This window comes from Oncorhynchus gorbuscha, linkage group LG17 (genome assembly GCF_021184085.1).
Source record: "Oncorhynchus gorbuscha isolate QuinsamMale2020 ecotype Even-year linkage group LG17, OgorEven_v1.0, whole genome shotgun sequence".
NCBI lineage: Eukaryota > Metazoa > Chordata > Actinopteri > Salmoniformes > Salmonidae > Oncorhynchus > Oncorhynchus gorbuscha.
In genome coordinates, this window is record NC_060189.1 from 11890993 (window position 1) to 11915625 (window position 24633).

Genomic DNA, 24633 nt, shown 5'->3' on the forward strand with positions numbered 1-24633 from the left:
AACTACAATTCTATCAAGCAGGTTGCTTTTAAAATCCTCCAACAGCATCAACTCCCGAATATCAGCAAAGGTGTTAGCTTTGCTGGCTGAACACCAGCGATTAAACAGACTCTTTGTTCCTAGCAAACCCAACAAAAGTATGTTTTTTTTGTGGTTCCTGAAGCGCTGCCTACAAGCTTCAGGCACCAACTCATAGGCCCGCAACACGGTTGTTTTAACTATATCGTACTGTAAATTGTCTTCCAGGGAGAGAGTGGCTACTACTTCCTGAGCTTTCCCAGACAATTTACATTACAACAGGAGCAGCCAAACCTTGAGTGGCCTACTCTGTGCAGCGGTCACATTTGCTTTGGTTCCATCAGAGAAATAGGAATCAACTTCCGACAACCGAAATGGAGGGACTAAAGCTATATTTTTACTCATTTCAAAGTGGGCTTGATGAAGGGCAGGTTGTGGAGTCACACTGGAGCCAGAGTCTAGCTCCAGTTGTCGGATCTTCACCTTGTCGGCTTCTATTTCCATTTTCCTAATTTCTAAATCAAATTTCAGCTGTCTAACACGCTCTTTATCCTTTAGCTCCTTTTCCAAACGGGTCAGCCTTACCTTTAGCCTAGCGGTCCTGTCAGAATGACCGAAGCAGAAGATAAAGGGTCAAATCAGGACAATGTAAAGGGGGTACGAGCAACCCCTTCCGACTTGGCATCGTTATGTCTTCCCGTCTCCTCTCCTGAAGCCGCCTTCTCCTCATCTTTCAACGAGAAAATTAGGTCTCACGAAACCCTCCCTGACTAGCACCAAAAGCTCAGCCTTTAGGGCTTTCTCAGGGACGAAGACCATAACGGTCAGCTATGGCGCAAAGTCTACTCTAGGCAACCCCACCTACTGATTAACAGAGGATGGCTGAGGCAGCCATTTTGTACACAGCAGACTACTGAACACACATAAACTGAACAAGTCACCCAAACTCACAACCTTACCACCACACCCAATCACCAATTACAGAGAGCTCAGAGCAGCGGGGTCCTGTGGATTTAATAATCCCGGATGAGCCCCCATTATGTTACGTACACCTCTTGGAGGAGGGAACGCAACACCCCGCAACATCTCATCTCCCGTGGAGTGAAAAAATTGTATGTGATCATAGGTGCTGGGAAGGACGACCGAGGCAGAGAAAAATACCGTTTACAGGGAATGTATTATTCCTAACACACGGTAATGTGGGGAAAGGGTCTGGATGGAACCAAAGCAAAGAAAGTAAAAGTTAAGGAATCCCCTCTCCTACCTTGCCTGCCTTCCCACTTCTAACCTAACCTTTAGCACCACCTGGCGCACTAACCAAAATAGGGGATGGCCGGTCTTACCTAGTGCACAAGGGTCTTACCTAGTGTGCATAAACATTTATTGAGTTAACTGCACCTCAGATTACAGCCCAAATAAGTTCTTCACAGAGTTCAAGTTACAGACACATCTCAATATCAACTTTTCAGAGGAGACTGTGAATCAGGCCTTCATGGTCGAATTGCTGCAAAGAAACCACTACTAAAGGACACCAATAACAAGAAGAGACTTGCTAGAGCCAAGAAACAAAAGCAATGAACCTTCGATCTGTGGAAATCTGTCCTTTGGTCTGATGAGTCCAAATTTGAGATATTTGGTTCCAACCGCCGTGTCTTTGTGAGACACAATGAACTGATGATCTCCCCATGTGTGGTTTCCACCGTGAAGCATGGAGGAGGAGTTGTGATGGTGTGGTGGTGCTTTGCTGGTGATACTGTCAGTGATTTATTTAGAATTTAGAATTCAAGGCACACTTGAACACTTTCAACAAGTGCTCAGCATATGCGGGAACTATTTAAGATGGTTGGAAAAACATTCCTCATAAAGCTGGTTGAGAGAATGCCAAGAGTGTGCAAAGCTGCTTTGAAGAATCTGAAATGTAAAATATATTTAGATTTGTTTAACCCTTTTTTAGTTACTACATGATTCCATATGTGTTATTACGTAGTTTTAATGTCTTCACTACTATTCTACTATGTAGAGATTAGTAAAAATAAAGAAAAACCCTTGAATGAGTTGGTGTTTCCAAACTTTTGACTGGTACTGTAGATGTTCACTTAAATCCTCTCATAAGCCCTCGGAAAGTCATGCATTTGCAGATTTCATGCATAGATTCTGTTGAGTGACTGGCTAAATTCAGGGATGGAGTGACATTGAGGTGAGGGTATTCAAACAGTGAATATCCCATGGAAATAATAACTTCACTTTATGAAATGAAAATGCAAGAGAATGTCTCAAAGGCATAAACATATTTGATAATTCAAGTGATTGTTGCTCCTCATAACATACATTTTTAACCTTTATTTTACTAGGCAAGTCAGTTAAGAACAAATTCGGCCTAGTGGGTTAAATGCCTGTTCAGGGGCAGAACGACAGATTTGTACCTTGTCAGCTTGGGGATTCGAACTTACAACCTTTCGGTTTCTAGTCCAACGCTCTAACCACTAGGCTACCCTGCCGCCCCAAAAGCCCTGCCACAACAAAAGCTTTAGGGCTTTTTGTGATTCACGTTTCAAACATTCCAGACCATTAGGGACGAGTACATTTAATTCCCACATTATGAGGTGACATTTAACTGATACATTATTCAAAGCTGTTCAATCATATTAACGGCATGTGACAAAATAGTTTGCCCAAACCTAGGCCATAATGATTCCATTGTTGAGTCTCGCCTTACACGTATATGATAATGAGATGCGAAATATTGACTTGCCATTTAGTGTACATGATAAGAATTGTTCTCATACAGGTCTTTATTCAGCTGTTCTGATATGTTTGACTATACTTTTAGTTTGTCAGGAAGCGATATGGGAGGCCTTCCGTATCTTTTGGACAGGGTTCCTAACTCCGAGGAGTACAAACACTGGACCTACGCCTGCCAGCATGGCTCTCTCTGTCTGGATGAGGTGGCCAGGAACTTCAGTAGTACCCAGGAACACATCGACATGGTGGCCAGAGTGAGTCCTAAAACCTTCATGCATTCCCATGCATCATAGTAACAAGAGTAGCATTGAGAGATAATAACTGTGATGGAGATATGTTATTCTATATTTAAAATGTGGGTGTCGGTTTGTTTTTTAGAGAGTTGCTGAACAGGAGAAGATCCATAAAGAAAGGTAGGTAGGTAGAGAAAAGGTTGGAGAAATGTGAGATGTTATTTAGAGATATCACAAAAAGTAGGCCTTACAATGTTTAATTCAAACTAATGCTCAACACCCTTCCGGCATGAATTTTCAACTGACTACCTTTTTTTATCAATTGTATTCTAATTTAATATGGTGTTCGAAAACAAAATAGATGTTAAAAACATTTAAAATCAATGTTTCATACCCCATTGTTATTTTAGATTTCACTACAAAGTTCTAAAATGCCAGCAATCTCCAGAGACTAGACAAGCTTCTCTAAACATTTGTTCAGAAAGGTTTAAATTATAGTTGTAAAAAGTAATCATGACCAAAAAAACTCATTGTTGCGGCAAGGATAATTATTGTTATTTTATTGTGTTATTTTTATTTATATGGTTTTATTTTTTTATATATATTTTTCAAATATTTTTTTACTTAAAAACAAAACTCAACATTGTTGGTTTAGGGTTTGTAAGTAAGCATTTCACGGTAAGGTCTATCTATACTTGTTGCATTTGGCGCAAGTGACAAATACAATTTGATTTGATTTAATTGGTAGAAGGCAAAAACAGGTAAACTCAAATAACCCTCCTCAGCTCTCTAAACTGCCTGGAGCCTGTACATCTGGTGGCCTGAGTTGACATACAACTCTGACCTGACCCACCTTCTCTGTGCATCTCAGCCCAAACAACTTGGGTGACAGGATTATCATGGTAGGATTCTGGACCAAGGCCTAGAGAGCAAGAAACCCCCTTTTGACCTTTTGTACATTTCAGTTTGATTGTAAATGTTGTAAAATATCTATTCTTGATTTCCAGTGGTGAAGTACCAACAGCTGGAGGAACTGAGATTGAGAAATGTAAGTACTCCACATTCATCCATACAGTGTGTTAAATGTAATAATACAACATTCTGGAATTAATGCACAATGCTTTCTTTGTAGGCTCGAAAACTCCCTCAGAACTGTTTAGCATTCCGAATGAAGCAGGGGACGTAAGTTAAAGCATATTTTCTGAGAGCTACCTTGCCTTGGCTTTATAGTCTTCAATGAATGCTGATGGTTTCAATGATGGCCGTTGAAAATGACAATGCAATGCTGCTTTTGTTTTCCACAGATAACAGAGATTCCAAACATTGTACCAGATGAGGTGGTTATTGAGGAGCAGATAGTGGAGTTCAGTGTCACCATAGCTGACCCTGGCTACAGTGAACTTCTTCTGAGAGACCCTGCAGCTCCCCAGTACCATGACATCACACGCAATCTCCACGATACGGTGAGGCAAACAGGGAGGAAATGTTCTTGAAAAGTCTTAAGTATGAACAAGTACATAAGCCTTTATTGCAGAGATGGGTTTAGTGAACTACACAATGACTAAACTTGACTGAGGCCTGTTGACTCATTTTAGCTCCCAGAGCCAATGCCTAGGCTTTAACTCAATGGGCTAACATAGGTATTGAGTCCCCCAGATGACTCAGGTTTGAAACCTGGTGTGATAAATTACTAAGACATTCACACATGTAAGAATTTGAATCTAAAGGATTATTTTCTTATTTTTTAAATCACATTCTTAAGGTAATACTTTTTTTTATTGAATAACTGATTGTTGGCCACATAATTAGGTATGCCTTGTGTGGGACAATCCTTAAGAAGCCTCATTGCATATTGATTTTCATAGGCACAGAGGAAAACGTGAGCAATGATTTGAGATAATCACAATCTCCTTCAGCAAAAACAGTATCGAAAGGATTGCAAATGTATTTTGCAGGCATATAACATTTGTGAATGACTATTTATGCCTTTTCCTAGTCTAGAATCTCTAATATGAACCTTTAATTAACTAGGCGAGTCAGTTGAGAACAAATTCTTATTTACAATGACGGCCTACCCCAGCCAAACTCTAACCCGGACGACGCTGGGCAAATTGTGCGCCGACCTATGGGACTCCCAATCATGGCCGGTTTTGATATAGCCTGGAACAAAACCAGGGTCTGTAGTGACGCCTCTAGCACTGAGTGTCTTAGACCACTGCAACATTCGGGAGGCCAAAATGAGCTTGTGAGCAAATGAGCTTGTGATTTTTAAGAAGCTTAGGGTAAATCAAGCAGTGTATTGGGCAACATCAAAAGACTGAGTTGGATTTGTAACTCCAGAAAGATAAAGAGTGTAAGTAAAGCTCATGAATGATTCCTAAAGAAAATGCAAGACTGTTGACGGCACATAGATGATCCTACAGTGAGAGAGCCATAATATAATGAAAGTTATTTTTCTGTATTGGCTATATCTTTTCCATTCGTGTGATGTTATTTTGCTTACAATGATTATTGCCCCAGAGAGAACACTGCATGAATCGAAGGAAGATGTGTTACCTAAACATAACCATAAAATGTATTTTCTCCACAGATGGTTCACGTTTTTGACAAACTTCCTGGGTATAAAGATCTTCGTGTTTTGGGATTTCGGTTGGTTGAATTTAGGTAGGTTGTTCAAGGAACTGTGAAAGTACTAACAAGTCAGCCAAATCTTTCATTCCATTGAACAGGCTCCTCCATTAGACATACACACTCTCTGCGCAGAGTAATGCTGTCTCATTAGCAAAGGAATAATAAAACAGTGTTCCATTAGTCAGAGGTCCCTCAAACTTTGGCATTTGCTATATTTGCTAAAATGCTTAGATAATAAAAGCTGTCAGAAATACATACTATTTCCCTAATATAAGCTCTGCTTTGTTGACAGATCTGATGATGTGTCAGTCCGCTATGCTGTGGTGTTTGAGACGAATGGAGAAGACCCTGACACAGAATCTAAAACCACTCTAGAACCAGGCACAGAGACAGTTATTTACACAAACGGGCACAGACTGAAGGATCTGGTTTCCAAGGCCTTGAGCGGAGAGACATCCCTGCCCGTGGACATACAAACACTCAGTTTTGAACCTGGTAAGCTTCATTTAAAGCTCAGGTCAACTGGGATATAATCTTTGAAGAAACGCTAACTTTTACGTTTTCCCTTCAGATCCCACTGTTTCTCTACGCAATGAGTTGGAAGCGACTACCTTGGAGACCTTGCTAGAGGAGGTTGTTGGGCACACTGAAGGTTTATTACCAACTGTTGCTGTCGGAGAGGAATTTCTTAAAGATTTTACAGACACTCCCGAGGAACTCACTGTTGTGCCTTTAGGTGACTCAGTTACTGTTCTCCTCACTGAGACTTCCACTGCCTCCCCTGCCATTGAAGTAACTCCCAATTCTCCCCAAGAGGAACTTATTGAGAGTCCTCCCTCAGAAGAAGTAGAGTTGCCTCCAGTGGCGGCCACAGATGAGATGCTTGAGGTAGATGCTACAGAAGAGATGCTTGAGATAGAGGAGCCTGCAGTGGATGTTACAGAGGAGACGACTGAGGTAGAGGAGCCTGCAGTGGATGTTACAGAGGAGACGACTGAGGTAGAGGCTACAGAGGAGACGATTGAGGTAGAGGAGCCTGCAGTGGATGTTACAGATGAGACGATTGAGGTAGAGGAGCCTGCAGTGGATGTTACAGAGGAGACGACTGAGGTAGAGGAGCCTGCAGTGGATGTTACAGAGGAGACGACTGAGGTAGAGGAGCCTGCAGTGGATGTTACAGAGGAGACGATTGAGGTAGAGGAGCCTGCAGTGGATGTTACAGAGGAGACGACTGAGGTAGAGGAGCCTGCAATGGATGTTACAGAGGAGACGACTGAGGTAGAGGAGCCTGCAGTGGATGTTACAGAGGAGACGATTGAGGTAGAGGAGCCTGCAGTGGATGTTACAGAGGAGACGACTGAGGTAGAGGAGCCTGCAGTGGATGTTACAGAGGAGACGACTGAGGTAGAGGAGCCTGCAGTGGATGTTACAGAGGAGACGACTGAGGTAGAGGAGCCTGCAGTGGATGTTACAGAGGAGACGATTGAGGTAGAGGCAACAGAGAGGACGCTTGACGTAGAGGAGACTACAGTGGATGTTACAGAGGAGACGATTGAGGTAGAGGCTACAGAGAGGATGCTTGACGTAGAGGAGACTACAGTGGATGTTACAGAGGAGACGATTGAGGTGGAGGCTACAGAGAGGACGCTTGATGTAGAGGAGACTGCAGTGGATGTTACAGAGGAGACGATTGAGGTGGAGGCTACAGAGAGGACGCTTGATGTAGAGGAGACTGCAGTGGATGTTACAGAGGAGACGATTGAGGTAGAGGCTACAGAGAGGATGCTTGACGTAGAGGAGACTACAGTGGATGTTACAGAGGAGACGATTGAGGTGGAGGCTACAGAGAGGACGCTTGATGTAGAGGAGACTGCAGTGGATGTTACAGAGGAGACGTTTAAAGTAGAGGAGCCTCCAGTGGATGTTACACAGGAAACAATTGAGGTAGAGGAGCCTGCTGTGGATGTTACAGAGGAGACGATTGCAGTAGAGGAGCCACTGGATATTACAGAGGAGACGATTGAGGTAAAGGCTAAAGAGGGGACTCTTGACGTAGAGGAGCCTGCAGTGGATGTTAAAGAAGATACATCTGAGGTAGAGGCTACAGTCGGGACGCTTGATGTAGAGGAGTCTCCAGTGGATTCTACAGAGAAGACGATTGAGGTAGAGCAGTCTCTAGTGGATGCTACAGAGCAGACAATTGATATAGAGAACACTGTGGATGCGACAGAGGACTACCTTTGGGTTTGGCCACCAGTTACAAGAACAGCTGTTACAGAACAGCCTACCACCAAAATGATTACTCTCTTCCCCCCTGAGGAAGATGCTGAGGAGACCCTCCCAACTGTTGAACCAAAGGAAGATGAAGGTAATGTTCTGCTTATAAACCAAGTGGCAAAATTTATGGAAGCATTTTTTGATTTCAATTTCAATCTTTTTGATTGAAATGGATTTGTATGTCATTTTCTGATATTTTTTATTTTATTTAAAAAGGACCCACAACTACTGAGGTGACTTTAGAGAAGCAACCAGACGGAGACAATCAAATGATCACCACTACAGCATCTCTACACGTAGAACCTACATCCATCGAAACATTCACCACTGTTACACAATCACCAAACATGCCTTTATCTGAGGATGATGTCATCCAAGCAGAACCTGAGGAAGTCCCCTCAGCAAATTTCCCCCCTGGACCTTCAGAAGGATGGGACACTCTCCAAGATGAGGAACCACTTGAGACGGACGTGGATATCTCTAATGACTCGGACATACAGGAGGATGTAGAAAAGGTAGAGGACGGTACAGAAGCCGCCAATACGCTGGACGAGTTTGGCAGTGGATTAGAAGGCCCATTTGAGTCCTCCGCACCCCCAGCATTCACACACATGAACACTCCTTTAATGGCCAGTACTGGAAAAGCCAAAGAAATGGTGGTGTTCTTTAGTTTGCGAGTCACTAACATGATGTTTTCAGAGGACCTGTTCAACAAAAGCTCTCCCGAGTACAGGTCATTGGAGAATACCTTTCTTCAGCTGGTAGGTAAACACATATTTGTGCTCGATATTATCTCTCTGCATGCCTTGTTGTCATACCTGTATTTTTAGCTGCAAGCTCTTGTTTCAAACTGTTTGATAAGCTAATTGTACATTAAGCAATGGTTGGATGTTTGAAGTGAAGTGAACATTTAAGTAGCCCCAAGTGAGTAGGGGCTATTTTTTAAACTAGACAAGTGATGATGTAAGCCTGTTTACATTAATTAATGAATTAATTAATGAATTAAACCATACTGGTGCTATATGTTAACAGCCAAGTACATTTGGGGAGAGTTCTCAGAGTTCATCAGAAGACCTGTCCATATAAAAAACTGGCTACATTTTGTTTTACTTAGAACCAGTTCTCTGAGCCCAGAGACTCGCCAAATCCTGGAGCCAGTAAATCTGGGACTGGGAGACAGAGGACGTTAGCTTCAATACCGGTATTTCCATATTGGAACTATTTCTTTCATGTCTCAGAGAGAGCATGGCCTATTTATTTTCTAAATGTTCTGTACATATCTCAAACATGTATTAGAATCTATCTTAGAATTTGCTTTCATTGACTAACATTTGCCTGTGAGTAGCACTTGACAAAAATTAACATCTCTACAATCACTCATTTGTCAACAGTGTTTGGCTAAATGATACATACAGTACCAGTCAAAAGTTTGGAAACACTAACTCTCTTCTTTATATTTATTATTTTCTACATTGTAGAATAACAGTGAAGACATCAACACTATAAAATAACACTTATGGAATCATGTAGTAACCAAACAAGCGTTAAACAAATCTATATATAGCGACCCTTTGCCTTGATGACAACTATGCAAAGTCTTGGCATTTTCTCAACCAGCTTCATGAGCTAGTCACCTGGAATGCATTTCAATAAACAGGTGGGTCTTGTTAAATATTAATTTGTGGAATGTCTTTCCTTCTTAATGTGTTTGAGCCAATCAGTTGTGTTGTGACAAGGTAGGGGTGGTATACAGAAGATAGCCTTAGTTGGTAAAAGACCAAGTCCATATTACGGCAAGAACAGCTCAAATAAGTTAAGAAAAATGACAGACCATTATAACGACATGAAGGTCAGTCAATGTGGAAAATGTCAAGAACTTTGAAAGTTTCTTCAAGTGCAGTTGAAAAAACCATCAAGCGCTATGATGAAACTAGCTATCAGCTATGATGAAACTAGCTATCATTAGGACAGCCACAGGAAAAGAAGACCCAGAATTACATTAGAGTTAACTGCACCTCATATTGCAGACCAAATAAATGCTTCACAGAGTTCAAGTAACAGACACATCAAAACAGCAACTGTTCAGAGGAGACTGCGTGAATCAGGGCTTTATGGTGGAGTTGCTGCAAAGAAACCACTACTCAAGGACACCAATAATAAGAAGAGACTTGCTATAGCCAAGAAACACGAACAATGGACATTAGACCTGTGGAAATCCAAATGTGAGATTTTTGGTTACAACCGCCGTGTCTTTGTGAGACGCAGAGTAGGTGAACGGATGATCTCCGCATTTGTGGTTCCCACCATAAAGCAAGGAGGAGGAGGTATGATGGTGATTTGCTAGTTACACTGTCTGTAATTTATTAAGAATTAAAGGCACACTTAACCAGTATGGCTACCACAGCATTCTGCAGGGATACGCCATCCCATCTGGTTTGCGCTTTCTGGGACTATCATTTGTTTTTCAACAGGACAATGACCCAGTACACATGTCTTCACTATTATTCTACAATGTAGAAAATAGTAAAAATAAAGAAAAACCCTTGAATGAGTAGGTGTGTCCAAACATTTGACTGGTACTGTACCTGCAGTTTCTGAAATGTACTTTTAGTAATCAATGTAACAATATAACGATTTCTTTCATGTCTGTTCGTCTGAGTCTTTCAACAATTTTTTTGTTCTATGTTGTTGGTTTTGTCTAAGACAGTGACATTTGCCTTAATTCTGTGCATTCGGCTCAAGTTTTGGTTTATCTGGGTCTCATATGGTGATAAAAGCTAATGGCAATGAGGTTTGTTCATAATAAACCACGTCTACGGATGTGTATAGAATTTGTAAGTCTGTCCACCAAGATTTGCCAAAGTTTAATAAGGTGAAGAAAGCTAAGAATGGCTGTTTCAGGTATGAAATGGTGTATAGGTATACAGTGCATTTGTAAAGTTTTCAGACCCCTTGACTTTTTACACATTTTGTTACGTTACAGCCTTATTCTGAAATGCATTAAAAAAAAATCACTCATCAATCTACACACAATACCACATAATGACAAAGCAAAAACAGTTTTTAGAATTTTTTGCAAATGTATTAAAAAAAATGGAAATATTACATTTACATAAGTATTCAGACCCTTTACTCAGTACTTTATTGAAGCACCTTTGGCAGCGATAACAGCCTCAAGTCTTCTTGGGTATGACGTTGCAAGCTTGACACACCTGTATTTGGGGATTTTCTCCCATTATTTTCTGAAGATCCTCTCAAGTTCTGTCAAGTTGGATAGGGAGAATCGCTGCAGAGCTATTTTCATGTCTCTTCAGAGATGTTTGATTGGGTTCAAGTCCGCACTCTGGCTGGGCCATTCAAGGACATTCAGAGATCTGTCCAGAAGCCACTCCTGTGTTGTCTTGGCTGTTTGCTTAAGGTCGTTGTCTTGTTGGAAGGTTAACCTTCTCCGCAGTCGGAGGCCCTGTGCCCTCTAGAAACGGATTTTCATCAAGGATCTCTCTGTACTTTGTTCATCTTTCCCTCGATACTGACTAGTCTCCCAGTCCCTGCAGCTGAAAAACCTCCCCCCAAAACATCCCCACAGCATGATGCTGCCACAACTATGGTTCACCGTTGGGATGGTGCTAGGTTTCCTAGCACCATTCTGGCCAAATAGTTCAATCTTGTTTCTCATTGTCTGAGAGTACTTTAGGTGCATTTTGGTCAACTCCAAGCAGGCTGTCATGTGTCTTTTACTGAGGCGTGGCTTCCGTCTAGCAACTCTACCATAAAGGCCTGATTGGTAGAATGCTGCAGAGATGGTTGTCCTTCTGGAAGTTTCTCCCATCTCCACAGAGAAACTCTAGAGCTCTGTCAGAGTGACCATCAGAGTGACCATCGGGTTCTTGGTCACATCCCTGACCAAGGACCTTCTCCCCCAATTGCTCAGTTTGGCCACCCGTTTCTAGAGCGCACAGGGCCTCCGACTGGGGAGAAGGTTAACCTGCCAAACTGGGGGAGAAGGGCCTTGGTCAGGGAGGTGACCAAGAACCCGATGGTCACTCTGACAGAGCTCTAGAGTTCTAGGAAGAGTCTTGGTGGTTCCAAACTTATTCAATTTAAGAATGATGGAGGCCACTGTGTTCTTGGGGACCTTCAAAGCTGCAGACATTTTTTGTTGTTGTTGAATTTTTACCCCCTTCTTCTCCCCAATTTCGTGGTATCCAATTGTTAGTAGCTACTATCTAGTCTCATCGCTACAACTCCCGTATGGGCTCGGGAGAGACGAAGGTTGAAAGTCATGCGTCCTCCAATACACAACCCAACCAAGCCGCACTGCTTCTTAACACAGCGCGCATCCAACCCGGAAGCCAGCCGCACCAATGTGTCGGAGGAAACACTGTGCACCTGGCAACATTGGCTGGCGCGCACTGCACCCGGCCCGCCACAGGAGTCGCTGGTGCGCGATGAGACAAGACATCCCTACCGGCCAAGCCCTCCCTAACCCAGACGACGCTATGCAAATTGTGCGTTGCCCCATGGACCTCCCGGTCGCGTCCGGTTACGACAGAGCCTGAGCGCGAACCCAGAGTCTCTGGTGGTGCCACTGTGCCACCTGGGAGGCCCACTGCAGACGTTTTTTAGTAAAACTTCCCTAGATCTGTGCCTCTACATAATCCTGTCTCGGAGCTCTACGGACAATTCCTTCGACCTCATGGATTGTTTTTTGTTCTGACATGCAATGTCAACTGTTCGGCCTTACATAGACAGGTGTGCGTCTTTCCAAATCATGTCCAATCAATTTAATTTACCACAGGTGGATTCCAATCCATTGTAGAAACATCTCAAGGATGATCAATGGAAACAGGACCTGATCACAATTTCGAGTCTCATTGCAAAGGGTCTGAATACTTATGTAAATAAGCTATTTCTGTCCTTTATTTGTAATACATTTGCAAACATTTCTAAAAACCTGTTTTTGCTATTATGGAGTATTGTGTGTAGACTGATGAGGAAAATAACATTATTTTATACATTTTAGAACAAGGCTGTAGCGTAACAAAACGTGGAAAAAGTCAAGAGGTCTGAATACTTTCCGATTGCCCTGTATGTCCATATGGGCAGCATTATGTCCATATGGGCAGCATTATGTCCATATTGGCAGCATTATGTCCATATGGGCAGCATTATGTCCATACGGGTAGCAGTATGTCCATACGGGCGGCAGTATGTCCATATGGGCAGCAGTATGTCCATATGGGCGGCATTATGTCCATATGGGCAGCATTATGTCCATACGGGTAGCAGTATGTCCATACGGGCAGCAGTATGTCCATACGGGTAGCAGTATGTCCATACGGGTAGCAGTATGTCCATACGGGTAGCAGTATGTCCATACGGGTGGCAGTATGTCCATGCGGGTGGCATTATGTCCATATGGGTGGCATTATGTTCATATGGGTAGCATTATGTCCATATGGGTGGCATTATGTCCATACGGGTAGCAGTATGTCCATACGGGTAGCAGTATGTCAATGCGGGTGGCATTATGTCCATATGGGTGGCATTATGTCCATATGGGTGACATTATGTTCATATGGGTGGCATTATGGCCATATGGGTGGCATTATGTCCATATGGGTGGCATTATGTTCATATGGGTGGCATTATGTCCATATGGTAGCATTATGTCCATATGGGTGGCATTATGTCCATATGGGCAGCAGTGTGTGCTCTCTTATCACTTACGCAAGAAGACGATAGATAATATGTTGTTATCAATATCCAGGTTTAAGTCTTTAAAAACAACAGTGAGACTATTATTTACATCCATTGTTTTTTTTTTACGAACATCCAACTATTGTGGACAGCTTAGATATGTGCTTGGAATAATTTTGATCTTGTGCTCTGTAGCCTTTTGTTCTCAATATGCATCACAATGTTTGTATTAAATTCTGACTAGTGTGCATGCTTGCTTTAGCTTGCTACATACATTTGAAAGAGGCATTGTGGTAAAGGAATGTTTGGTAATTTTGGGTAAGCCATATTAAAATATTATTTTCATATGTTGGCTACTTATGTGTCCGCGTGTGTGAGTAGGACTGTAGAAGTGGGTAAACTAAATAAGTTGTTGATATTGCTAAAGCAGGAAAGTATTTTGTACAGTTGTGGGGTGAGACTCGCTAAACTCCCTCATTGCTAATTGTATGTGGACATCCCCGGGTTGGTCTGAATCATAGAACCCAATAGACTACTATAGACAATGTTACCTTCAGGGGGTTTATCACTGAGTAAGAGCCTTTAGGTAATGCTGGTTAGCACACGCACCACACACATTTTACAAGATTATTTTTTAGTGGTCTCAATCAGCCTAGTTCAACATAAGTCAATTGTGTTTTTGTGTGCACGAATATACGGTTGAAGTCAGAAGTTTTCATACACCTTAGCCAAATGCATTTAACTCAGTTTTTCACCATTTCTGACATTTAATCCTAGTAAAAATTATTTGTCTTAGGTCAGTCAGGATCACCACTTTACTGTAAGAATGTGACATGTCGGAATAATAGTAGAGAAAATGATTTAGTTCAGCTTCTATTTCTTTCATCACATTCCAAGTGGGTCAGAAGTTTACATACACTCAATTAGTATTTGGTAGCATTCTCTTTAAATAATTTAAATTGGGTCAAACGTTTCGGGTAGCCTTCCACAAGCTTTCCACAATAAGTTGGGTGTATTTTGGCCCATTCCTCCTGACAGAGCTGGTGTAACTGAGTCAGGTTTGTAGGCCTCCTTGCTCGCACACGCTTTTTCAGTTCTGCCCATTTTCTGCCACATTTTCTATAGGATTAAGGTCAGGGCTTTGTGATGTCCACTGTAATACCATGACTTTGTTGTCCTTAAGCCATTTTGCCACAACTTTGGAAGTATGCTTGGGGTCATTGTCCATTTGGAAGACCCATTTGCGACCAAGCTTTAACTTCCTGACTGATGTCTTGAAATGTTGCTTCAATATATCCACATCATTTTCCTGCCTCATGATAACATCTATTTTGTGAAGTGCACCAGTCCCTCCTGCAGCAAAGCACCCCCACAACATGATGCTGCCACCCCCTGTGCTTCACAGTGTTCTTCGGCTTGCAAGCATCCCCCTTTTTCCTCCAAACATAATGATGGTCATTATGGCCAAACAGTTCTATTTTTGTTTAATCAAACCAGAGACATTTCTCCAAAAAGTACGATCTTTGTCCCCATGTGCAGTTGCAAACCGTAGTCTGGCTTTTTTATGGCGGTTTTGGAGCAGTGGCTTCTTCCTTGCTGAGCGGCATTTCAGGTTATATCGGTATAGGACTCGCTTTACTGTGGATATAGATACTTTAGTACCTGTTTCCTCCAGCATCTTTACAAGGTCCTTAGCTGTTGTTCTGGGATTGATTTGCACTTTTCACACCAAAGTACGTTAATCTCTTGGAGACAGAAAGTGTCTCCTTCCTGAGCGGTATGACGGCTGCATGGTCCCATGGTGGTTTATACTTGTGTACTATTGTTTATACAGATGAACGTGGTACCTTCAGGCGTTTGGAAATGGCTCCCAAGGACTAACCAGACTTGTTCTGAGGCTGATTTCTTTAGATTTTCCCATGTTGTCAAGCATAGAGGCACTGAGTTTGAAGGTAGGCCTTGAAATGCATCCTCAAGTACACCTCCAATTGACACAAATTATGTCAAATAGCCTATCAGAAGCTTCTAAAGCCATATTTTTCTGGAATTTTCTAAGCTGTTTAAAGGCACAGTCAACTTAGTGTATGTAAACTTCTGACCCACTGGAATTGTGATACAGTGAATTATAAGTGAAATAGTCTGTCTGTGAACAATTGTTGGAAAAATGACTTGTGTCATGCACAAAGTAGATGTCCTAACCGACCTGCCAAAACTATAGTTTGTTAACAAGACATTTGTGGAGTGGTTGAAAAACTAGTTTTAATGACTCCAACCTAAGTATGTGTGTAAACTTCCGACTTCATCTGTACATGTACAGTATGAGATTTCAGGTACGTCTTTACAGGATATAGGCAGGATTACAGCTAATAGCATGGGTGATACAATCGGTTCAAGAGCACAAGAGAGAACAAGCTTTCCTCCCAATACAAATAGGTCGTAAGGAATTGGTACGTCATCACATTGTTTACGTTCAGCATTACCATTGCTATTTGGGACAGCCCTGCCTCCTCAAGTACAAACCATAATCACTTAAGCCCAACGAAGATAAACACTGTTTTTTTTTAGATATCTGCATTCATACCAATTGCAATTGCAGCTAATGTTATGAATCTCGTCCAACTTGCCCTACATCCGACGTCTATATTTGGTTTTAAGGCTGAGCTTGACTTTGGTAGTGGGAAATGTTCTTGAATTCCACAGAAGTGCCTTAACTTTGTGTTATGTAACGTCCAGAGGCTTTAACATGGGATGGATATCAATACAAATTGGATTGCCTGCTCTTATTAACAGGGATCCAGACACTGCAGAGTAGAACGGAAGCGAGAGTACTGGAGGGCAGAAATCTACTGGTGCAGTCTTGAAATGGAACATGTTGTTTATGTAAGATTTCCTTGATATTGTGATATAAAATACATAAAAACATAAGCCTGTCAGCTCATACTAATTCAAAATAAAACCAAATCAAATTGTATTGGTCATATACACATGATTAGCAGATGTTATTGCAGGTGTAGCGAAATTCACAGCACAAAAGTTTGGAATACTATAGAACAAACTTGTGTCAGAATAACTTTCTACTATGCATTTAATGCATTTACATTACATTACATTTAAGTCATTTAGCAGACGCTCTTATCCAGAGCGACTTACAAATTGGTGCATTCACCTTATGACATCCAGTGGAACAGTCACTTTACAATAGTGCATCTAAATCTTAAAGGGGGGTGAGAGGGATTACTTATCCTATCCTAGGTATTCCTTAAAGAGGTGGGGTTTCAGGTGTCTCCGGAAGGTGGTGATTGACTCCGCTGTCCTGGCGTTGTGAGGGAGTTTGTTCCACCATTGGGGGGCCAGAGCAGCGAACAGTTTTGACTGGGCTGAGCGGGAGCTGTACTTCCTCAGTGTTAGGGAGGCGAGCAGGCCAGAGGTGGATGAACGCAGTGCCCTTGTTTGGGTGTAGGGCCTGATCAGAGCCTGGAGGTACTGAGGTGCCGTTCCCCTCACAGCTCCGTAGGCAAGCACCATGGTCTTGTAGCGGATGCGAGCTTCAACTGGAAGCCAGTGGAGGGAACGGAGGAGCGGGGTGACGTGAGAGAACTTGGGAAGGTTGAACACCAGACGGGCTGCGGCGTTCTGAATGAGTTGAAGGGGTTTAATGGCACAGGCAGGGAGCCCAGCCAACAGCGAGTTGCAGTAATCCAGACGGGAGATGACAAGTGCCTGGATTAGGACCTGCGCCGCTTCCTGTGTGAGGCAGGGTCGTACTCTGCGGATGTTGTAGAGCATGAACCTACAGGAACGGGCCACCGCCTTGATGTTGGTTGAGAACGACAGGGTGTTGTCCAGGATCACGCCAAGGTTCTTAGCGCTCTGGGAGGAGGACACAATGGAGTTGTCAACCGTGATGGCGAGATCATGGAACGGGCAGTCCTTCCCCGGGAGGAAGAGCAGCTCCGTCTTGCCGAGGTTCAGCTTGAGGTGGTGATCCGTCATCCACACTGATATGTCTGCCAGACATGCAGAGATACGATTCGCCACCTGGTCATCAGAAGGGGGAAAGGAGAAGATTAGTTGTGTGTCGTCTGCATAGCAATGATAGGAGAGACCATGTGAGGTTATGACAGAGCCAAGTGACTTGGTGTATAGCGAGAATAGGAGAGGGCCTAGAACAGAGCCCTGGGGGACACCAGTGGTGAGAGCGCGTGGTGAGGAGACAGATTCTCGCCACGCCACCTGGTAGGAGCGACCTGTCAGGTAGGACGCAATCCAAGCGTGGGCCGCGCCGGAGATGCCCAACTCGGAGAGGGTGGAGAGGAGGATCTGATGGTTCACAGTATCGAAGGCAGCCGATAGATCTAGAAGGATGAGAGCAGAGGAGAGAGAGTTAGCTTTAGCAGTGCGGAGCGCCTCCGTGATACAGAGGAGAGCAGTCTCAGTTGAATGACTAGTCTTGAAACCTGACTGATTTGGATCAAGAAGGTCATTCAGAGAGAGATAGCGGGAGAGCTGGCCAAGGACGGCACGTTCAAGAGTTTTGGAGAGAAAAGAAAGAAGGGATATTGGTCTGTAATTGTTGACATCGGAGGGATCGAGTGTAGGTTTTTTCAGAAGGGGTGCAACTCTCGCTCTCTTGAAGACGGAAGGGACGTAGCCAGCGGTCAGGGATGAGTTGATGAGCGAGGTGAGGTAAGGGAGAAGGTCTCCGGAAATGGTCTGGAGAAGAGAGGAGGGGATAGGGTCAAGCGGGCAGGTTGTTGGGCGGCCGGCCGTCACAAGACGCGAGATTTCATCTGGAGAGAGAGGGGAGAAAGAGGTCAGAGCACAGGGTAGGGCAGTGTGAGCAGAACCAGCGGTGTCGTTTGACTTAGCAAACGAGGATCGGATGTCGTCAACCTTCTTTTCAAAATGGTTGACGAAGTCATCTGCAGAGAGGGAGGAGGGGGGGAGGGGGAGGAGGATTCAGGAGGGAGGAGAAGGTGGCAAAGAGCTTCCTAGGGTTAGAGGCAGATGCTTGGAATTTAGCGTGGTAGAAAGTGGCTTTAGCAGCAGAGACAGAGGAGGAAATTGTAGAGAGGAGGGAGTGAAAGGAAGCCAGGTTCGCAGGGAGGCGAGTTTTCCTCCATTTCCGCTCGGCTGCCCGGAGCCCTGTTCTGTGAGCTCGCAATGAGTCGTCGAGCCACGGAGCGGGAGGGGAGGACCGAGCCGGCCTGGAGGATAGGGGACATAGAGAGTCAAAGGATGCAGAAAGGGAGGAGAGGAGGGTTGAGGAGGCAGAAACAGGAGATAGGTTGGAGAAGGTTTGAGCAGAGGGAAGAGATGATAGGATGGAAGAGGAGAGAGTAGCGGGGGAGAGAGAGCGAAGGTTGTGACGGCGCGATACCATCCGAGTAGGGGCAGTGTGGGAAGTGTTGGATGAGAGCGAGAGGGAAAAGGATATAAGGTAGTGGTCGGAGACTTGGAGGGGAGTTGCAATGAGGTTAGTGGAAGAACAGCATCTAGTAAAGATGAGGTCGAGCGTATTGCCTGCCTTGTGAGTAGGGGGAAGGTGAGAGGGTGAGGTCAAAAGAGGAGAGGAGTGGAAAGAAGGAGGCAGAGAGGAATGAGTCAAAGGTAGACGTGGGGAGGTTAAAGTCGCCCAGAACTGTGAGAGGTGAGCCGTCCTCAGGAAAGGAGCTTATCAAGGCATCAAGCTCATTGATGAACTCTCCGAGGGAACCTGGAGGGCGATAAATGATAAGGATGTTAAGCTTGAAAGGGCTGGTAACTGTGACAGCATGGAATTCAAAGGAGGCGATAGACAGATGGGTAAGGGGAGAAAGAGAGAATGACCACTTGGGAGAGATGAGGATCCCGGTGCCACCACCCCGCTGACCAGAAGCTCTCGGGGTGTGCGAGAACACGTGGGCGGACGAAGAGAGAGCAGTAGGAGTAGCAGTGTTGTCTGTGGTGATCCATGTTTCCGTCAGTGCCAAGAAGTCGAGGGACTGGAGGGAGGCATAGGCTGAGATGAACTCTGCCTTGTTGACCGCAGATTGGCAGTTCCAGAGGCTACCGGAGACCTGGAACTCCACGTGGGTCGTGCGCGCTGGGACCACCAGATTAGGGTGGTCCCAGATTAGGCAACATGCATTGCAATGTTGCGGTGCAGGACAAAATGCATGACAATTCCTGGATTTATCTATTAGAAAATTGTGCGGCATTACTTTTAGAATATTTCATTCAATTTAACTAGGCAAGTCAGTTAATTCACTATAAAGTTATTTTATAATTTGATAAAAAGGTTAGTTAAAAGGTTAGAGTTACACAGCTGCATCAGATAAAGTTAACCAGACGTCTTGTAATTTTAATCTGCTTCATATCTAATAAAAACATCCATACATCTCCAATTTTAAGTGGTTGCCCAAACCAGGGATTCAACATTAACCAGTGTGTCCAATTATTCTGCAAAAAGAATGTTTTCTGCCAAAAACGAATGTGGTCAGAAGTTTGAATTGGTAAGTATTCACAATAGTTTTTGTAAGTATAGTTACTACTGTATGTTTTCATAATAGCTTAACTGTCCTTTAAATGGGCTAGCAAGACAAAGGTCAACAAATGTTTGAATTATTTCAATAGAAAGCAACACTTGGTCAGGCAATGTAAATGCCAGTTATGGCAAGTTCTGACTAATTTCATTAGGTAGTTCCAGTTCAGGCCCATTTAAACGAAACATCCATTTCTGTTAAACGTCGTACCCCATTTGTGATGTATCCTAGAGCCCCCGTTGTCATACTACTTATTTTACTCCTGTCTCTACTGGTTTGTATAGCAACCATTAACATTGGAAATGGAGGTTTAAGTAACTTCATTTAAAAAATATTACCCATTTGTTTCATTAGAAAATGTTAACTGCAAAACATTTTCAATAATTGAGAATACGGTAGGGTGGTTTCACCAGGACATGCAAAAAAGAACCAGTAGATACACGTGTAACATCTAGACAAGTTTAAGCGAGTTTGTCATGCATCCTGGAAGTTTGTGTACACAATTTAATGAACTCAATACTAAGAAAAACTGTATTTTGATGACATAATGTACTGTAAAAAAGTATTATGTTATTTACTCAAATGAACATTGAAAGGTTATTGCTATACGCACCTAGTTTGTGCAAAGCAGGGCGTTAAGACTACAGCAACAGTGAGGATTGCGAACTTGTTGGATTTGAAATGCTGAGGCACATGGATGTACCTAAGCAATACCCCTGCTAGCAGCACGTTTGCTGGGGGCCTTACTACAGTATGGAGCATGGTGCTCTGCGAGGTGAATGAGGTTGTATGAGGCCCATAGGCTGTGTTTAGACAGGCAGCCCAATTCTGATATTTTTTTCACATTAATTGGTCTTTTGACCAATCACATCATATCTTTTCACATCAGATCTTTTTCAGAGCTGATCTGATTGGTCAAAAGACAAATTAGTGAGATAAAAAAGATCAGAATTGGGCTGCCTGTGTAGACTCAGCCATAGTGACCTGGCCCTGGTGATAAGTGAAGTAACCCAATCAGATACAGCTCCATAATGCCTCTTAACTCTTGGTATACAGGCATTGAACAGCTGCGTTAAAGCACCATCATGTTTCCTTCTCACAGTATTTGGTTTTCCTGTAGTTCTCGCTTGTCTAAATGCAGGTACCTTACTATTGAAGACGAGCGAGCAGCTATAATAGTGATGCTCAGTCTATTATTCTTGCTGGCAGTCAAGGTCATTTTTATAATTGCCAATCAGAAACTTTCAATGGACTCAGTAAATGGAGAGATGCCATAGATATGGCTAGAATAGAGAATTTGACAGATTTGAAGATTGTTCTGGTGGATTTGAAAACGGTTGTATTGTTGGTTTTTGTATTTGTTTCATGGACAGATTTTTGTTGACAGATTTGTCGTCGTACAGGTCTCAATGGCCTGGCCTTATCGGTTTCTTACATTTGAACCTTTTCTCTTTTAATTTGGAACTAACTAACTTCTTACAGAAGGGATACTAACTAATGCATAGTTTTGTGCTACATTTAGTAATGTTGATCATTTCAAGCCTGTAATTTGCACGGTTTTATTGTGATGAATGAGATTATGTATGCATACATTTTAGCAGTATAAAAATATGCACTTCTGTTTAAATGACTCCAAACTCATAGTGAGAAGAGAGAGAAATATGGGATAAAACATTCACTTGAATTCAAATCTCTTCATTTGAATTATTTTACCCATATTAATTCACTAGTCCTTCATGGGGATGGCATTGGTGATGCTTTTAAGATTACTTTCATGTAAAATACTGTATGCCAAATTGGCATACTCTGTCCCAAATTACCATAACAATGGCCATTACATAGTTTTCTAATTTAAATGGTGTTTGCCATAATGATGTTTTGAGGACTACCATGCCAACCAATACCATTTCCTCCTTAAAGCTAAAAGCGAATCAAATCAGATAGTTTTGAATGTCAACAGAATTACTAGTCAAATTACCGTGAGAGTGGAATCCCACATGTGAATGAAAGGGAAGTGCTGAAGCATCAAATGTGTGCTCTATACCCATTCATTTAGTTAATCTCCCCTCTTTTCCAGCTTCTCCCATATCTGCAATCTAATTTGACAGGATTTAAGCAATTGGAAATCCTCAACTTCAGGAATGGTAGTGTTGTGGTGAACAGCAAGATGAAAGTAGAAAAAGATGTGCCACATAACCTGACACAGGCCGTTCACTGTGTGCTAGAAGACTTCTGCAACGCTGCATCCAAACGACTAGACATTGAGATTGACAGTCGCTACCTGGACATAGAACCTGGTAAGCAATCTCTATATTGGCCTCAGAATGTTCTCACTGTCATAGACAGAAACAGCTCCTATCTAAATGATGGGGGCCCGGAGGATTAAATATACTTCTAGAATGCTCAATCTGGAAAGGCCAAAAGAATTCCGCAGCATCATAACTGCGTTGTCCTCTGCAGATGATGTCAAAAATCATTACTCTCTAGTCTCACAAGCACTTCCCTGGCAAAAACCTCATTACCTGCACCTTATTTAAAACAGACACCTTTATTCACATCAATCAACGTGCCCTCCAGTTTCTCCTTGGTCAGTGCTATCCGGGATCCTTGGGACGTTCCTACCCTAACCCCTAACCTTAACCGTTTCATTTCATCTTCAATGTGGGGTATGGACATCCCAAGGATCTCCGATAACATAGGACCATTTGTCCTTTGCATATGCGAGGACAATGAAGGAACAAATCGGGGAGAGAGAGAGGTGAACAGCATTTCATTAATGCTAATGAATTATCCTCTTGCTCATTTCAGCTGACCAAGCAGATCCCTGCAAGTTCTTGGCCTGCAATGAGTTCTCCCAATGTGTGGTAAACAGTTGGACCCAGGAGGCTGAGTGTTTGTGTGACCCTGGCTACAGCACTACGGACGGTCTGCCCTGCCAGAGCATTTGTAACTTGGAGGAAGAATACTGCTTCAACGGGGGGCCTTTGTGACATCATCCAGGGTCATGGAGCCACCTGCAGGTAGCCACGAGCTAACCGGCCAAACAGAAAGCTACGGTCCTCACTTTCCACCAACTGAAACACTAGCAACGTAGCTCTTCTTGATGTTGTCTTGCACGAAAAAAATATATATGAAATTCTTCAAGAGCTCTTTGGATTCAACAATGCTCCAACACGTGCCCTAGGGCTTTGTTGAATCTGAAAGGCATTTTTGACATATTGAGATATACTTTTTTTTTATATATATATATTTTTTTTTTACTGTAGTAGAAGGAACTATAGCCAATGGGGTTGACACTAATCCTGTTTTCTCTCGAACATTTTAGATGTCCTGTAGGGAAATACTGGCACTATCACGGAGTGCGCTGCAATGAGCTGGTGTCACTGCCTGTAGATCCAGCCATTTTCATAGCCTGCCTCGTGGGAAGCCTCACCTTGGTTTGTGCCATCATAGGCATCTTGGTATTCATAAACAAGAAATGTTTCGGGAACCGAAAGACTGTGACTTTGGTGTAAGCAGGCCTTTTTTTTAATAACCTTTTTAATTGTTTTAGAGTTTTGCTACAATAGCTAGTTGTTGTTTTATAGCTTGGTTATTACGATCTTGTTATCTCCTTTGTGTTATAGGCATACAATTGCTCCCTATGCCTTTGAGAACACATTGAGAGTGAACCCTGTTTTTGAAAATGACGATGGCATCTTGACTCAAGTATCGAGCATAAGTACACCAGCACCCTCGAGTAGTGGTGCTGGTTCTTCTCAGACATCAGAGCAAGAAGCTTTTCGCGCTATTGAAAATATACATCTAAGTATTGAGGTAATCTGTATAGCTCAATTGGCCCCATATTCTAAACAAACTAATACCACTAATCCAAACCGTATGCAAACATCACCTAATGTTTACTAATTCCGCTTATGACAAATAATCATTTAGATTCAAAAGAAACAACCTTCTATCCTGGCTATAGTAAGAACAGGGCTGACAAAACAAGAAAAATGACAGCTTCTTTGTGATTAAAAGTAAAGCTTTAATGAAGTAATGTACTCACATAGGTTCTGTGGTACATCTTAAAAACTTCCAGAACAGATCACATAACAAAGGCTTAAAACACTCAGAGAGGACAATGCATTGCCTGAGGAAGACCAGTCGGCTGAAACATGGTGCGTTCTGAGTATTTCTAATATTATCTGTTCTGTTCTTTTTTGAAAATGCACCACAGGTAAATCGCAGGAATTTTCTTCATTAGATCTTTATTTTTGAATCGCCAAAGAAGCTCTCCCTGCTTTTATTTCGAATGATCAGCTCTTCTGCGCTCATTTTTTTCTTTGGTTAGTTCCTTCAACAAATTCTGAAAGGAACGCGTTTCTACTCCATAGTACAGTGAGGTATACTTTCATACCCTAAACCCATTCTATAGTATCCTCATTATTCAGTATCCATGAAATTGGATGAACCCTCAATGATAATGTAGAGATTAAATATCTGACTGTCTATCAATTCCTAAAATC

At 42.7% G+C, this 24633-nt stretch overlaps 1 protein-coding gene across 1 annotated transcript in view; it reads left to right on the forward strand.

The window, feature by feature from the left end:
• Positions 1-24633, forward strand: part of LOC124002298 (interphotoreceptor matrix proteoglycan 1-like) — a 40169-nt gene that overhangs the window by 13574 nt on the left and 1962 nt on the right. The window contains exons 3-16 of the mRNA XM_046309682.1: positions 2849-3014; positions 3139-3173; positions 4001-4041; positions 4126-4175; positions 4298-4456; positions 5584-5657; positions 5917-6119; positions 6196-7992; positions 8118-8662; positions 9016-9102; positions 22203-22422; positions 22934-23145; positions 23451-23636; positions 23752-23941. Coding sequence (XP_046165638.1) covers positions 2865-3014; positions 3139-3173; positions 4001-4041; positions 4126-4175; positions 4298-4456; positions 5584-5657; positions 5917-6119; positions 6196-7992; positions 8118-8662; positions 9016-9102; positions 22203-22422; positions 22934-23115 — 3543 coding nt within the window. The 5' untranslated portion in view covers positions 2849-2864 and the 3' untranslated portion in view covers positions 23116-23145; positions 23451-23636; positions 23752-23941. The remainder of the gene's footprint in view (positions 1-2848; positions 3015-3138; positions 3174-4000; positions 4042-4125; positions 4176-4297; positions 4457-5583; positions 5658-5916; positions 6120-6195; positions 7993-8117; positions 8663-9015; positions 9103-22202; positions 22423-22933; positions 23146-23450; positions 23637-23751; positions 23942-24633) is intronic.